This window comes from Oryzias melastigma, linkage group LG10 (genome assembly GCF_002922805.2).
Source record: "Oryzias melastigma strain HK-1 linkage group LG10, ASM292280v2, whole genome shotgun sequence".
Lineage (NCBI taxonomy): Eukaryota > Metazoa > Chordata > Actinopteri > Beloniformes > Adrianichthyidae > Oryzias > Oryzias melastigma.
The window spans coordinates 29,040,732-29,055,843 of NC_050521.1; the positions used below are offsets into that span (position 1 = coordinate 29,040,732).

A 15,112-nucleotide genomic window follows, 5' to 3' on the forward strand; every position below is an offset into this window, starting at 1 on the left:
AGGAGGGGGTGGCTGGGAGGATGCGAGAGCTGGAGAGGAGGCGGAGGAGGCGACGGGGGAACTGGTGGGGTGAGGGGGTCCAGAGGGGGTGGATCTGACGTGGGGGGACCCCATGTGGGGGTCCTGCTCAAAGGCTGCAGACGCCGAGGGAAACTCCGCCTTGACGCTGACCAGATCCGGGGGGATCAAACCCTTGGAAGATGGCCCCCCCCTGGCCGAGGGTCCGCCCTCCACAGCCCCCCCTCCGGTGGGACTGGGGGCCAGCTCCAGAGGGTCTTTGCGGTCCTCGAAGCCGTTGTTGAGGATGTCCTGGATGTCCTCGATGGGCACGGTGAAGTTCAGCTCCTCCATCAGCTCCTTCCACTCCTGCTCGTTCAGGTTCAGGTCGGGGATCAGGCTGTTGTTGCCCCCCACCGACGGGGGCATGATGGGCAGGATGTCCTCCGGCTCCTGCTTCATCTCCTTCCGCTGGAAGTTCAGGTCTCCCTCCTGAACGCCGTCGGCAGACCCGGCGGCCCCCCCGTTGGTCCCGTTGAAGCTCAGCAGGTTGCTGATGCCCCGTTTGGAGTCCAGCAGGGCGCCATTGGGGGCGCCGTTGTCCAGACTGGGTTTCTTGTTCGGGGGGAAACCTTCGCCGTATCCATTGGCCGGCTCTCTGCTGAGCGGAGAGCCGGCACTCTCCAGCTTCCTCTTCACCGTCTCCTGCAACTGAAGCAGCAAACCGTTAGAGACCAGGGGGCGGGGCTTCTATGTCAGCTCAAACAATAAGTCATGTGACCGACCGGATCATCAACCACAGATTAGGAACGTTGTTACAGTCAAACGTCTCGGGTCAAGAGGTCACTGTCAGACCTCCCTGATGAAGAATGCTGAGATCATCGTCTTCATGAGGAAGATCCGTGGAACTATCCCAGCGGATCAGAACATCCCAGCGGATCAGAACATCCCAGCGGATCAGAACATCCCAGCGGATCAGAACATCCCAGCTGATCAGAACATCCCAGCGGATCAGAACATTCGTTTTCCAGAACAAGAAAAGACGCAGTGGTGGGGGGGGCGCAGAAAGCTTCAACGTCTCCTTAACCAGAAACACCCCCCCTGCTCGTCTCCTTGGTAACAGACATGACGAAGGCAGAGTTCTACAGCTGAAGGATTATGGGTATTTGAGTGTAAGGTGGGGTTGGGAGGAGCCCCTCCCAGTGTAGTGCAGTCCCCCCCCCGAACGGCGACTCATCCAGGAATGTGTGACTGGCTCAGTCGCAGACATTCCCGGCGTTCCGGAGTGGACCTGCTGGAATTCCAAACATGTCAGCCAGCAGCTCCTGCTCTGCCGCCGTCAGCCGTTCCACTCAGGAACAAACACCTCCACATCCACCACAGGGGGGCAGCAGACTGGGACGACCCCCCCACAACCTGCCCTCCCATAATGCACCTGCTGCGAGAACTGTTTCACCTGCCCCCTCTCTAGAGGAAAACCCCAAATATAAACTTCATCAAGTCATCTGGTATACTGTTGACTGAAACTACTTTGGTTTCAGGGGTGTCGGCTATGATATTAGCTAAACGCCAAAATAGCCTAAAAAAATGAAAAAAGCCTTTCAATATTTTACTCTCCATGAAAATATATTTAGTCAAAATTTTTCAAGTTGGAAATGAGCTCAAGATAACATGGGGCCATTACTCACAATAAAACAAAATGATCTGGAGGGCCGGATAGAATGATCTGGAGGGCCGGATAGAATGATCTGGAGGGCCGGATCCGGCCCCCGGGCCTTGACTTTGACACGTGGTTTAGATAAACTTATGGTGTAAAGTTGATGCAAATATAACCGAGTGCTCATAAAACACTCAGCTACCAAAAATAAATCATTCATTAGAGATTCTGTTCTGTTTTATGTTGAAATTACACTCAATTTTCACAAAAAGCGGATCATTAAAAACGCGATGAGTCGCGTTGTCATGGTAACAGCTCCAGTGCATAGTGATCAACAGGAAAGAAAACATCATTTCAGAGAGAAAGTTCATCTTTTCTTGATTGTTTTTGTCCAGATGATGAAGCTAAAGTTGCTTTCAAAGAAATACAGTAAATAGTTCAATATCTCCAGCGTCACATCCTCCACTTTCATACCTCTACACACACCTGCAGGTGTCCGAGTCCTCACGCACACCTGCAGGTGTCCGAGTCCTCACGCACACCTGCAGGTGTCCGAGTCCTCACGCACACCTGCAGGTGTGTCTGAGTCCTCACGCACACCTGCAGGTGTCCGAGTCCTCACGCACACCTGCAGGTGTCCGAGTCCTCACGCACACCTGCAGGTGTTCGAGTCCTCACGCACACCTGCAGGTGTTCGAGTCCTCATCACAGGACGTGCCGAGTGCTCCTCCCCCGACGCGTCTGTGCACACTCACCGCTATCAGCGTGCTGTTCCGGCTCTGCTCCGGCGCCGTTCCCCCATTCTCTCCGTGTTCCGCGCCGGCGGCCGCCGCTCTCTGCCCGGCCTGGTCGCCGCTGGGCGGGGGCTGGCGGTGCTTGCTGGCCCGCTTGGCTTTGGTCTGCAGGCAGCGCTGGTGCAGGGCGACGGTCTGCTGCCGCTCCAGCTCCAGCCGCTCCACCGACGCCTTCTCGTAGCGGCTCTCGCAGTTGATTTGATGCTGACGGTAGAGCTCGATCTTCCGGCGGAGTCGCTCCATCACCGCTGTAAACAAACCGCCACGATCAATCAGGACGGGAGGGTGAGGGTTCGTCTACAGAACCGGGATCTGCACCCCTCCTCACAAAAGCCCCACAGAGGTTTTGTCTCGCTAATGACCCCCGGTCACTGAGCTGTCACTGCCGGGACGAGAGCCGAGGTTTAGGGGCCGCCGGCTCCGGTCCTCCACCCTAACAGGAACTCCGACCCACCGGATCTACAGACCCCTCCACGCTACAGAAACCCCGATCACTCTGGTTCCAGAACCTGTCCCGGGACCATGAACCTGTCTCAGTCTCAGAACACGCCCCAGGTCCCTGAACCCACTATGAGTTCCCGAACCCGCTTCAGGTCCCTGAAACTCTCCCGGCTCCTGAACCCGCTGCGGTCTCCCGCAGAGTACCGGGTCACTATACCCGCCCCGGTTCCAGAACCCACTCCGGTCTCCCGCAGAGTACCGGGTCACTAAACCCACCCCGGTTCCAGAACCCGCAGAGTATCGGGTCACCAAACCCGCCAGGGTCCCAGAACCCGCTCCAGGTCCATGAAACTTTCCCGGCTCCTGAACCCGCTGCGGTCTCCCGCAGAGTACTGGGTCACTAAACCCGCCCCGGTTCCAGAACCCACTCCGGCCTCCCGCAGAGTACCGGGTCACTATACCCGCCCCGGTTCCAGACCTCCCCCCAGTTCCAGAACCCGCTTCAGGTCCCTGAAACTCTCCCGGCTCCTGAACCCGCTCCAGTCTCCAGAACCCGCTCTGGTCTCCCGCAGAGTACCGGGTCACTATACCCGCCCTGGTTCCAGAACCTGCAGAGTATCGGGTCACCAAACCCGCCCGGGTCCCAGAACCCGCTCCATGTCCCTGAAACTGTCCCGGTTCCAGAACCCGCTCTGGTCTCCCGCAGAGTACCGGGTCACTGAACCCGCCCCAGTTCCAGAACCCGCTTAATGTCCCTAAACCCACCCCGGTTCCAGAACCCGCTCCGGTCTCCAGAACCCTCCCGCTGAGTCCGGGGCGGATCGGGGCAGTTAGCGCATTCCTCCACTCAGAGTTCTGCCCTCAGCGGACCGGTCAGACGGAAACGGTTCTTCGGTTTAACGCCCGGAGGTTCTGACCCGGGCCGCGTTTGTGTGGTGGTGGTGTAGCGGGTGTCTGCCGGCGCTCGAACTTTCCTGAAACTTTTATTTTGCTGCTTGTCGACATTAGCTTGAATAGCGCAGAGCAGCTAGCGACATTCTGAAACTTGGCAGCAGACCTCCAGCTCGCAAACTCACACTTCCGGTCCAAACTCCGGGTTCGGAGGTGCAGAAGAACCGAGGAGGACATGGAAGGGTCCATTAGACTCACTATGAGGCCGAGTGTGCCCGCCGCTCCTACAGCATCTGCCCGCGGAACAGCTGATCCCGGAGCCGTTAGCTGCTAGCCCGCAGCGCCCCGCTTCAGCAGCGGCGTGGAGGCCGGCCCGGAGCCCCGGAACCGGTCCTCATCCCGTCCAACCACCGAGTTCCGAGTCTGCCCCGCGGATGACACCCAGCCGGCCGGGCGCGGGCCGTGTGCGGTTCGGTTCTGTTCGGAGCCTCGAGCCTCCGAGTTTCTATTGTTTTCCAAAGCAGCCCAGCTCCGCCATCTTGAAAACTTTCTCTTTTTTTCAATGAGCGATTGGAGCTGGACATGGTCCCGCCCCCTGTTGACTGACAGCAGAAACAACCAGTCAGCTTCAAGCAGCGACCGGGGAGGCCAATCAGGAGTCCGGGTTTGTTCAGTTGAGGTGAAACAATTCAAACTGTTTACATTTGTTCATTTAAATAGAAAACATGGAGTTCTGCGCAAGTAGACGCGATAAGAAACCAAACTGCTCACGGAGAAGTTTATTAAAACAGGAAAAGTCATTTAATGTTGCAAATGTCAAAAACCTTTAAGTTAATTAATGTTTAACAAGATGATTAAACAAATCTAATGATTCCTTCAGATTAATATCAAACCAAAAGGTTCTAAAACTGGTCAAATCCTTGAACTACTGGTAAATTTACTGAAATAATCTATCCAATGCAGTAATTCCATAGTAGTGAATATACTGTATGTTCACTACTCCCTATGAAGATTTTTTTTCCTATTTGTTCTGAATTTTAATAAAATACATAGCATAAAAGTTCACTTTCATAGTAGCAATAATGAACAAGATTGATACTTGATATTCAATAGTTTGATATTTATTACCCCAAGATGAAGACAATAAAGTTCATCCAAATAACAAAAATCAACCATGTTAATATGAAGTCTGTCCATCATTTGCTGCAGCGACGTCTGTGGCTCACCAGCCTCATACTGTTCTGAGGTGATAACTTTTACTCTTTCTTTCCATCAGTGCTATAGCTGTGTTCATAAGTTTACACACCCTGGAAGAGATGATGATTCCTCAGTCATAGAATATGAATGATAACACAAAAACCTTCATCACACTCATTTCTAGGGGTTGGCTGAAGCTATTTCTTGTTAAAAAATCTGTTGACCCTTTTTATATCAGAACGACCACAGAAACTTTTCCAAAGGACCCTCACCTGGGACTCGTTCACCTGTAATCAGTGTGTGCACTATAGGTCTGGGAGTTTCTGGGCTCCAAGCAGACCCTTCCTCCAGAGCTGCCCTGACATTTCTGGATCCTGAATCACAAGGAAAGCTAAAGAGCCGTCAAAATATCTATGGGAAAAGGTAACTGAACTGTACAAACCAGGAAAGGATAGAAGATGTCCAAGGAACTGAGAATGTCTGTCAGCAGAGTTCAAACTTTGATGAAGGAGTTGAAAGTGAGGAGTTCTGTTGAAACCAAACCACCACGGTCAAACATTTCTGCCAGAAAAATCATCAGGAATCCAAAGAAAAACCCATAAATAACTTCAGCTGTGATCCAGGACTCTAAAAAACGGGGGTGGGTGTTTCTAGAATAAGGAGGTACCTGAAGAACAATGGCTGAATGGTCGAATCACTAGAAGAAACCTTTTTTGAGCAAACACCACAAAACATCTGCTGACAAAACAGCAAACAGCTCAGAAACACGCCTCCAAACTTCATTTGTACTGAGAAGATGGAACTGTTTGGACACAACCTCAAACTCTACATTTACAGAGGAGTCAACAAGGCCTCTGGTGAAAATAACTATTCCTACTGTGAAACACGGAGGCGGTCGCTGATGGTTTTTGATGTGTGAGCTACAAAAACTCAGGAAACCAGATGAGTGCAGGAAGAGATCCTGGAGGAAAACTCTTCAGCTGGAGGATATTCGTTAAGTGCTAACACTGTTGTCAATAATAAATGACTTCGTCTATCTAAGAGAGGAAAAAAAACTTTGTGTTCTTATTCATCTTTCAGAAAAATATCCTGCAATTCCTCATTTCTTCCAGGTAAACTTGTGAGTACAGCTGTTCAGTCAGGTGACCAGATCTCATCAGTGAACAGGACGTTCACGGTGGTGTTTTACCTGCAGCAGTCGTCTGTCATTCCAGTCAGAGGTGGAGTCCAATGGTTTAAACCGTAGAACACCCCTGGTGAACGGGCTGCAGGTGTGTGGCGTCTGCTAAACCACGTCAGAAGTCTTTAGGGTCTCCACTGCTGGATCTGTCACAAACTCTGACAGTAGTCCTGAGTCTGGATGTTGGTCTGCTGATGACAGACTCACCAAGTTCACCTGCAACACCTGACTGACTACGACCAACTGAAAGGTGTGCTGTGACCCTGTTGTGGTCATTTGTGAAACGGCGTTGTGTGTTTGTGGCTGACTGAATGTTGGAACTGATGCTTCATTGAGAAGCTTCGTCCTTTAGAATGTTCAGTTCAGACCGACTGAACACATGGAGGCCGTCATGAACAGTAACCAGCTGATTCTGTTACCTCACTACTCTGAGAATCTGTCAGGTAAACAAACATCCGGTTTTCTCTACATCTCAAACTTTTTTGGTCCAGCCTAAGATCTGAAGCTTTGACACCTGTAGAGTCTGCAGTAACAGCAGACCACCTGTGAGGTGACCCTCATAGCCTGAAGACCATCTCAGCTTCTCTTGTTACTGAAAATGGAAGCCCCACCCCCTTGTGGGCGTGGCCTAAAGGTTAATTTACACAGACAGTTGCAACCACTGATGTGGATGTTGCCCCCCTCCATCTACATTGTCTGTATTGTCTTTGAGTGCGTTATGTTTGCAGTTTCATGTTCTGCAGAGCAGAACCTGCTGAAGACCAGTTTTAAACCGAGTCGGGCCTGATTTTTCATAAATATTAAAGAAAGACTGACTCTTGGACCTGGTTCCATTTGGCCTTTTTATTCAAAACAAAATCGACTCACACACGTACGTACACACACGCACACACCAGCCTGCATCACAGTATTTTCTAATCTTGCGGCGTGTTGGTCCAAACGGGCCGGGCCAGCACGGAGGCGACTAAGTTAGAGTTAAAGTTTCACCAGCAGATCCAGAGTTCAGTGTTCAGTCTTTAAACGTGTCGCAGCACTGCGGGGGGGGGGGGGTCACAGTGCTGCTGATCTACGACGATGAAGCTGCAGCTCCTCAGAGTTCTGGCTCGGGGGCGGAGTTAGACATGACCCGGCTCGGACTGAAGCCTTCGGATGACATCACATGATCAACAGACGGGAACCACAGTGGCGTGATCGGGGGAGGGGGTCGACATCGTCACGGCGACAGCTTCTGTCTAACAGGACCACCAAAGGCCTGGTTCTGACCCGAAATGGGCCCACCAGAACAGGAGGGAAGGTTCCAGCTCCCGGTCAGAAACTAGCAGCTGTTAGTAGTTAGTGGGGTCACTGGGGGGAGGGGGGGTTAGGTCCCTGGAGCAGACCCAGTCTGGCTGCTGATTGGCTGATGAGCAGAGGTGGGGCGGAGCCTCACGGCTGCTCAGGAATGATGCAGGAAGTTTTGGTGAATTTCAGGTAAATGCTTTAGTCGGACTCGGTGCTGCTGGGCTGCAGGTGGACCACGTCCCGTCGCCGCCGCCGCTTCACTGGTTCCTGTGAGGCGTCACGGCCTCAGAGAGGAGGAGGAGGACAGGAGAGGGGGGGAGTGAAGGTTTGGACCGGCACCTCAGTCCTTCCTGGTCCGGTTCCGGCGGGATCTTCGGAGCTCGTCCTCCAGCTTCTGCTGAGCACACAGAGCGGTTCTGACCCGGGTTCAAAGGAAGGAGCGGTTCTGTGGAGCTGTCCTCACCTCGTCTCCAGTCTCGTTCTTCTCCTCCTCTTCGTCCTCTTCCTCGTTCTTCTCTGCAGCTGGAAGAAAGCAGCGTTTACACCGGGAAACGGTGAAGCCCGCAGCATCCGGACCAGAACCCACCTGCACTCTTCTCCTCTTCCTCCTCCTCTTCCTCCTCCTTCACGTCCGGCTGGGGCTCGTCCGTCTTCTTGTAGTCAGCCGGAGAAGCCGCGCTCTTCTTCTTCACAGCAAACACAGCAGACGTTAGCAGCTCATCAGAGATCCTGTACTCTACCCAGAGGACTCACTCTGAGCCGTTTTCACCGTCTCAGACGCCCACAAGGCCAAGGTCAGAGGTCACAGTCAGTAAGTTCAAAACCACCAGAGCCGGTCCAGTTCTGGTTCAGAACCGCTTCATGTTCCTCAGCTTCAGGTCATTAGAGGCTTCCATAAGAGCACTCCAGAAGAAACCAGAACCGGGCCGTCTGCAGATTCTAAAACTTTCATCTGTCACACAGAAAGTGGTTCTGAAGGTCTGGGAGGCGTGAACTGGTCCGAACAGAACCTGTTCTGAAAACACAATGGCTGCTTCCACCAGGTTTCATCTGAGCGGTTTTCCACAGGTGAGTTCACCTGAACTACCAAATCCTGAACCAGGAAGAGGAGGAGCCTGAAGAGAAGCAGCCCAGTGGCCTTAAGGTCCAGACCACCCACCCCCCACCCCCAGACCAGGACTTTGGACCAGAGCGCTGTGGATCCTGCAGACGATGAAACCACACAGCTGCAGAACACAAACTACACTACAGCACAGACACGCACGCAACGCTAACACCAGCGGCGAATCAGCAGTCACCGTGCCAGAGGGGGCGGGGCGTTTCGGCCGTCCGGCTCGGCCGAACTCCTCCTGTAAGCCGGTCAGACTGAGGTGACCCTGAGCGGCAGCGCTCTGCGGACAGGCCGTCACAGGTTAACCACACAGGTGGGAGGGGCAGGACAATCTGACCCCGCCCCCTGAAAGCAGAGCCGAGAAGATGGGTACATTCTGACCCTAGACTCTACGGATCAGAACTTCACCAAGAACTCAGCAGACTGGGTCGACATGAACAAACCCGGTCAAACCCCAGACATAAATGAAATCTCTGACAACCATCAGATCCTTCCTACATACCACATGGACACCAGCGTGCACGTGTGTGTGTGTGTGTGTGTGTGTGTGCATGTTTGTGTGTGTGTTACCTTGCCAGAGCAGCAGAACACAAACAGCAGGACTAGCGGAAGACCAACAGTCAGAACGTAGACGATCCAGAGCCACGGGCGTTCCTCTGCAGCCGTCAGCATCTGCGCAGCCAGACCGGGCTGCAACAACACACACGGTTAGAGAGAGAGAGAGAGACATGCATCCAGTGAGAGAGAGACAGAGAGAGAGAGAGAGAGAGAGAGAGACATGCATCCAGTGAGAGAGAGAGAGACACATGCATACAGTGAGAGGAAGACAGTGAGTTAGTGAGAGAGAGTGAGACACATCCACAAACAAACCCAAAAGCTTGTTTTGCCCTGTATTCTTAAAGCGTGTGGTTGCTCCGCCCCCATGGTGACTGGATGGTCGGCTTCGACCAAAGCAGACCCCCATGACCTGGACTGACCTCTGCGGCGCCCTCCGCTGCCTTCTTCAGGCCCCAGCCGTCAGCAGCCCAGCGGTCGGCCGTGTTGCGGTCGTTGGTGATGAAGAAGTTGTCGAAGAAGATGTCGGAGGTCATGGACCAGAGCTCCAGCCCCACGGCGCTGAAGGCCGTCATCCTGAAGGGCGTCAGGTCCTCGAAGAAGGCCGGGTTGGGGATCTTCCTGGGTTTCCAGATGCCCTAGAAGTCAGAAACCTTCAGCTTAGGGGTTCTGGTTCTGGACGGTCCACCATCCACAGAGCCGCAGACCCACCTGGTAGTTGGGGTTGTCGATCATGGGGGGCTTCCACTTGCCCTTGTAGTTGGGGTTGTCCACCATTGGTCGTTTCCATTCACCGCAGCCGGGGGCGCTCTCACAGGCGGGGTTGGGGACCTGGGGGGCCTCCCATTCCCCGTCCATGTCCTCGTCCCTGATGGACAGACGGGTGCTGTGAGGGGGGATTGGGGGTGGGGACAGGTGGGTGGTTGTCATAGTAACTCACCAGTCGTCAGGCTTGATGGCATCAGGGTCTCCGATGTACTCGGGCTCGTCGTCCAGCCAGCCGTCTGGTTTGACGGCGTTGTCATCGGGGATCTGGGCGGGGGCGTCCTCGTCCCTGAGGACAGCACAGAGTGAACACGGGGGCCCGATCCAAAGCAGACCCTGGGTTCTGACACTTACCAGTCTTCGGGCTTGGCGGCGTCCGGGTCCTGGATCTTGGGCCTCTCGTCCCAGTCCTCTGGTTTCTGGTCTTCGGGGTCCTCGATCTCAGCGGGGGGGTTGACTGGGGGGGTCATGTCCTTCAGCAGGTTCCCGCTGTTGACCACCGTCTGGTCCACCAGCACCTCAAAGCTGTTGTCCGGGTTCACCACTAGAGGGCGACACAGAGTTAGCTGGAGTGAGAGCAGACGAGCGTCCATGCGGAGCGGCGTGCCGCGGCGTACCCAGACTGAACAGGTGCGTCTTCTTGTCGGTGAAGTAGGAGCGCAGGTCGGCGTCTGGCTTCTTGGCATGTTTCTCCTCGAACTCTCCAGTTTTAGGATTCTTGTGCCGGAAGATGAAGTGGAGCTTGTAGTCTTCGCCGCATTTGTCGGGTCCAAACATGATGGTGTACGGCGTTTTGTCCACAAACTGGTCCTGCAGACAAGGAGCGGGTTAGCACCAGGTAGGAGGGGGCGGGTCTGAGCAGAAACCGGACCAGGTTTTGCACCGGGTTCTGATCTGAGCAAAAACCGGACCGGGTTCTGATCTGCTCTGCAGAATCTCCTCGGTTAATGGAGACTTGCGTCACCTTTAAGTCAAGCCGCTAACTAGAACCGGCCCGCTCAGGTTAAAGGTCAAAGGTTGAGGGTACTGACCAGGTTCAGCTCCGGCGTCTGGGTCAGCAGCTTGACGTAGGCACCGCCGCAGTCGATGCCAGACTGGAAGTTCACCTCGTACCTGCGGAGGAGAACCAGAGTAAGGGGGAGGAGCCTGAAAGGGAGGAGTCTGAGCGGACACGCTGCAAAGGAGCGGCTCTTACTGGATGATGAGCGGCGCGGCGTCGAAGGTGAAAGGTCGCAGCAGCGGGGCAGAGATGGCGTGATGCTTGGCTCGCGACTTCAGAACCAGACCTTTGTCTCCAGGGAGCTTACTGTCCTTCATCTCCTCCACGGCCCATTTACCTGTGATCATCATCATCATCAGCTTAAAGAAACCCCCCAGCAAAGATCTGAGTCTCCTCCCAACATTCTGATGATCTGAAGTTCATTTGATCACATCTGTGTTTGCAGAAATCTCTAAGAGGCTGGAATGTGATCCAGAAGATCCAACGGATCACTTCAGGAAAAGCTTCAGACATTCAAGCTCCACCCACAGCAGTGAAGCTCCGCCTTCACAGTTGACAGCTGTGAAGGCGGAGCTTCTTTTACGAAGAAAGATCCAGAGAGTATGTGACAGGAAAATGGGCTCAGGAACCGGGTCAGCAGTGGTTCCGCCACTGTCTGAGTGGAAGAGAAGCTGCTGTGGACCAGAACCCAAATGTGCGTCTGCTGTGGACCAGAACCCAAATGTGCGTCTGCTGTGGACCAGAACCCAAATGTGCGTCTGCTGTGGACCAGAACCCACCGTCGTACTTGGCGATCTCTTCGTCGGCGTCCTCCTTCTTGGCCTTGGACAGAACCCACCTGGAAGCACAGACACTTTAGTCAGAGACACACAGGAGGACCGCAGGTCCGTTCTGACAGAACCGCGTGAGCAGCTTACCCGTCCAGGGTCCCGCGGTCAAAAGACTCTGCAAAGAAGTGCTCCCCCATCGGCTCCGGGGCCTTGTAGGTCACCTGAACACAGAGGAGGACGATGAGCAACAGCTCCTTCATGGAGGAGGCGTGTCCTCGGTCCGGATGTCCTGGTTCTGATCCAACACGGTCCACTCACAGCTCTCCGTTACAGATGAAGTCTAGGCTCTGCCGGTCTAGAGTTCTGGTGTGTCCTGAATGTTAGAGTCCGGGTCGTACCTTCGGTGCAGGAGGGGCCTTAGGAGGAGGCGGGGCTTCGTCCTCCCCCTCTTCCTCCAGTCCCTCGTCTTCGTCGTCGGCTCCAGCCAGACCCAGATCCAGCTCGTCCTCCACGTCCATGTCGTCGTCTAAGCCGTCCTCTAAAGCGTCCTCGGCCCGGGAGACGGGCGCCACACTGAGGAGGACGCCCGCCGCCAGGAGAAGGAACAACGCCGCGCGCAGATGCATGATCTGAGGGGGAAGAGGAGGAGCTTCATCAGAGCTCACCTGTCGGATGAAGGTCCGCTCAGGTGTTCCATTAAAGCTTGTTCAGAACCAGAACCCTCCAGACGTTCAGGTCCTCTGGTCTAAACGTCTGTCTGCACGGATGGTCGAGGGTGGCGGTTTTGGCTGTGGTGTAGGATGAGCGGCGCTGTGTGGGTGTGCAGCGTCCTGCCTGAGGACCCACACTGGGAATCGAACCCCGTTGTCCCGCACATCTGCCGTCCACACAGCCACTGGGCCGCCCTTCATTTATATCCAACCATCATAATAAGAACTCTTTGCTTTTTTAAATACCCCCCCTCCCACATACACACATACCCATCGCCATGGAGACCAGCCAGCACCCACAGGCCACGCCCCTCAGCGTCTTCTTGGTTAATGAGATTACAGCCTCTGGGATTACTGCAACACCCCACGGATTAGCTACTCAGCACATCAACCACCCCCCCAAACCTGACACACCTGAGCTGGAGGGAGGGGCTCCGGGACAAACATGTAACCACGGAGACCGAGCCGCTGTCAGAGGTTTGGGCTGGGGGGCGGCAAACGATTGTGAAACAATCCTGCAGGAAGGTTCTGCTGGTCTGAGCCCGCACAGCTGCTGCACGCTAACGGCAGACAGTAATCTGATTACCTGCTGCAGATTAGACTGGGGTGGGGGGGGGGCAGCATCCTCCAAACATTCAGACTGATCAGGATCCTCAGAAGTTCTGTCCGCCTCCAAACCAGAACGTAACCAGCTGGATGTTCGGGTCATTGATGCCTTGGGTTCCCTGGCTCTGGTGACGGATCAGCTGTTCACCGACGGAACCGACTGATGCTGAGGTCCATGAACCTCCTGATCTGGCAGGAGAGCCGGTCCTCCCAGCATCAGCAGCACGTTCTGTCATGGTGCTGGCGACACGGCGGTCCACCACTTCCTCATGAGAGGGAGGGGGAGGGGTCTGTTAACCAGTGACCACGTGGAGGTTGAAGGGTTAAACACTCCTGTTGTCAAACTACGATCCAGACGTTTGTTTCCTCCGCGTGGTGTCTGTTGCCATGGTAACGTTCACCTTCGTTTTCTCTTCGTTGAGAACACGTGAATGTTTAAAAAGTGAAAGTGGGGGGTCGGGGCGCCGTCGCTCCGCCTCATTTACAGGTAAACCTGTTAACTCGTCACCAAACTGGACGTGCGGGTTACACTTCAACCACGGGCCCGCAGATCTTCTCAGGTGAGTCCACAGAGCAGGAAACTCTGGTTCTGAGAACGCCGCAGACACCTGCGGCATCCCGGGCTGCAGGTGAGCAGCTGCAGGTGAGCGGCTGCAGGTGAGCGGCTGCAGGTGAGCAGCTGCAGGTGAGCAGCTGCAGGTGAGCAGCAGGCCAGGCTGGTCCTGCAGCTGCAGGGTTCACCTTGGAGAGCAGGTGTCATCATGCAGACACTGACTTCATCCCAGCACACACTAGAACCAACTTCTGGATCATCCACCGAGACCAGGTCCAGGTTCCTCTGAACGTATTGGATCAGAACTCCTTGCCTGGTGTGATGAGAACCTCCAGAACCAGAGCAGAAGGCTTCATCCTGGATCTGAGTTCGGATCACATCTGATGCTCTAAAGTACCTCAGAGCTGTAAAGGTTCGGTACGAACCAGAAGGTTCTGGAAGAGAGGACTCGAACTCGACCTCCAGACTAACACTTCCGCCGCCGTCAGACACCAGATTTATTCCGCCGTTACGTTTCTGTTCGAGTCCCGAACGCGCGTGACAGCCCGGGATCGAGCCGCTGCACCGGCGCCGGAGCGGCCGCCCCCGCCGGCGCTCGAACCTCCACCCGGACGCGCGAGGACAGGTTGGTTTCAGATGACCTCAGGCGCAGGTGGGCCTTAACGCGTTCGAGTCCCGGTTCTGGGCTCTCGACGCGGAGGCCCAGCCGCGGCCAGCCTGCTAGCTAGCTGCAGGTCGTTACCTGGCGCGAGCCGCGCGGCTCGGCGGGTTTCTGCGTCCGGCCGGAAGTCTCCCGACCCAAACGGACCCGTTCCAACCCGTTCAAGGTCGAACCCCGCAAAGTTTCGGCGTCAAAACGGGACACTTCGTCGGTCCACTTACCTCGGGCTGCTCGCTATGACCGCCTGGGAACCACTGAGGGGAGGTCACGTGGGACACGGCAGGCTACGGACCGCTCGGCTCCGACGCCTATTGGCCACTGGGAGGGGCCGCGTGGGCGGGGCCTGTCAACTGTCACCTGCTGATTGGCGGAAACAGCTCTGGTCAGACCTCCCCTTGGAGCTGCATCTCGTGGACAGCGGCGATAGGCCGACAGCCCACAGGAAGTGAGCGCTGATTGGTCGAAGAAGTTTTCGCTGAGATTGAAACGGAGCTTTCTTCATCTGATTTTTAGTTTAATCTTTGCCTTTAAAGTTTAATTTTAATCTTTGCATTTAATATGAATGTTTTTCCTTTTAGTCTTTGTTTATGATGCTTGGATTTGTTGTAAATCTTTGTCTTTCATGCTTAAATCTTGTTCAGATCTGAAGGTGGATCAGGCAGATTTTCTCCGCTTTTTTCTGATACAGGAACAAACATTTGTTGGTTCTAGTTCTTGAATAAACTAAAATGATGATGAAATGTTTAACTCTTGTGGATCAGACCATGACTTCCGGTTTGGAGACTGAAGCAAAAACCGTTTCCTCTGTTTTGAATCGATCTACTTTTCAAATTAAAAGTCTAGAATAAAAAATAATAATTAATAAATGTTGTCGTCACTGATGAAAATAATAATTATTCACATAAAACCTCTAAAAATATATATATAATAAGAATATTTGAGT

The 15,112-nt window shown here is 54.2% G+C and overlaps 2 protein-coding genes across 3 annotated transcripts in view; both read right to left on the reverse strand.

The window, feature by feature from the left end:
- Positions 1-4,384, reverse strand: part of maml1 (mastermind-like transcriptional coactivator 1) — a gene marked incomplete in the record, with an annotated part of 13,871 nt that extends 9,487 nt beyond the window's left edge. The window contains 3 exon segments of the mRNA XM_024260427.2: positions 1-708; positions 2,410-2,696; positions 4,039-4,384. Coding sequence (XP_024116195.1) covers positions 1-708; positions 2,410-2,691 — 990 coding nt within the window.
- Positions 4,385-6,980: 2,596 nt separating this feature from the next.
- On the reverse strand, positions 6,981-14,543 carry canx (calnexin). Of its 2 annotated transcripts, none has more exons than XM_024260434.2 (15): positions 14,391-14,543; positions 12,038-12,268; positions 11,787-11,860; positions 11,649-11,707; positions 11,065-11,206; positions 10,901-10,982; positions 10,487-10,679; positions 10,224-10,413; positions 10,045-10,158; positions 9,816-9,972; positions 9,527-9,742; positions 9,120-9,239; positions 8,025-8,121; positions 7,902-7,960; positions 6,981-7,835 (listed from the first exon to the last, which is right to left on the reverse strand). In XM_024260434.2, the coding sequence occupies exons 2-15, from the start codon at positions 12,263-12,265 to the stop codon at positions 7,779-7,781; spliced, it is 1,788 nt and encodes a 595-aa protein (XP_024116202.1). In that variant the 5' UTR covers positions 12,266-12,268; positions 14,391-14,543; the 3' UTR covers positions 6,981-7,778. The 2 variants fall into 2 exon arrangements, with proteins under 2 accessions (XP_024116202.1, XP_024116200.1); XM_024260432.2 differs by having other exon boundaries at positions 8,025-8,124.
- Between the last annotated feature and the right edge of the window lie 569 nt (positions 14,544-15,112).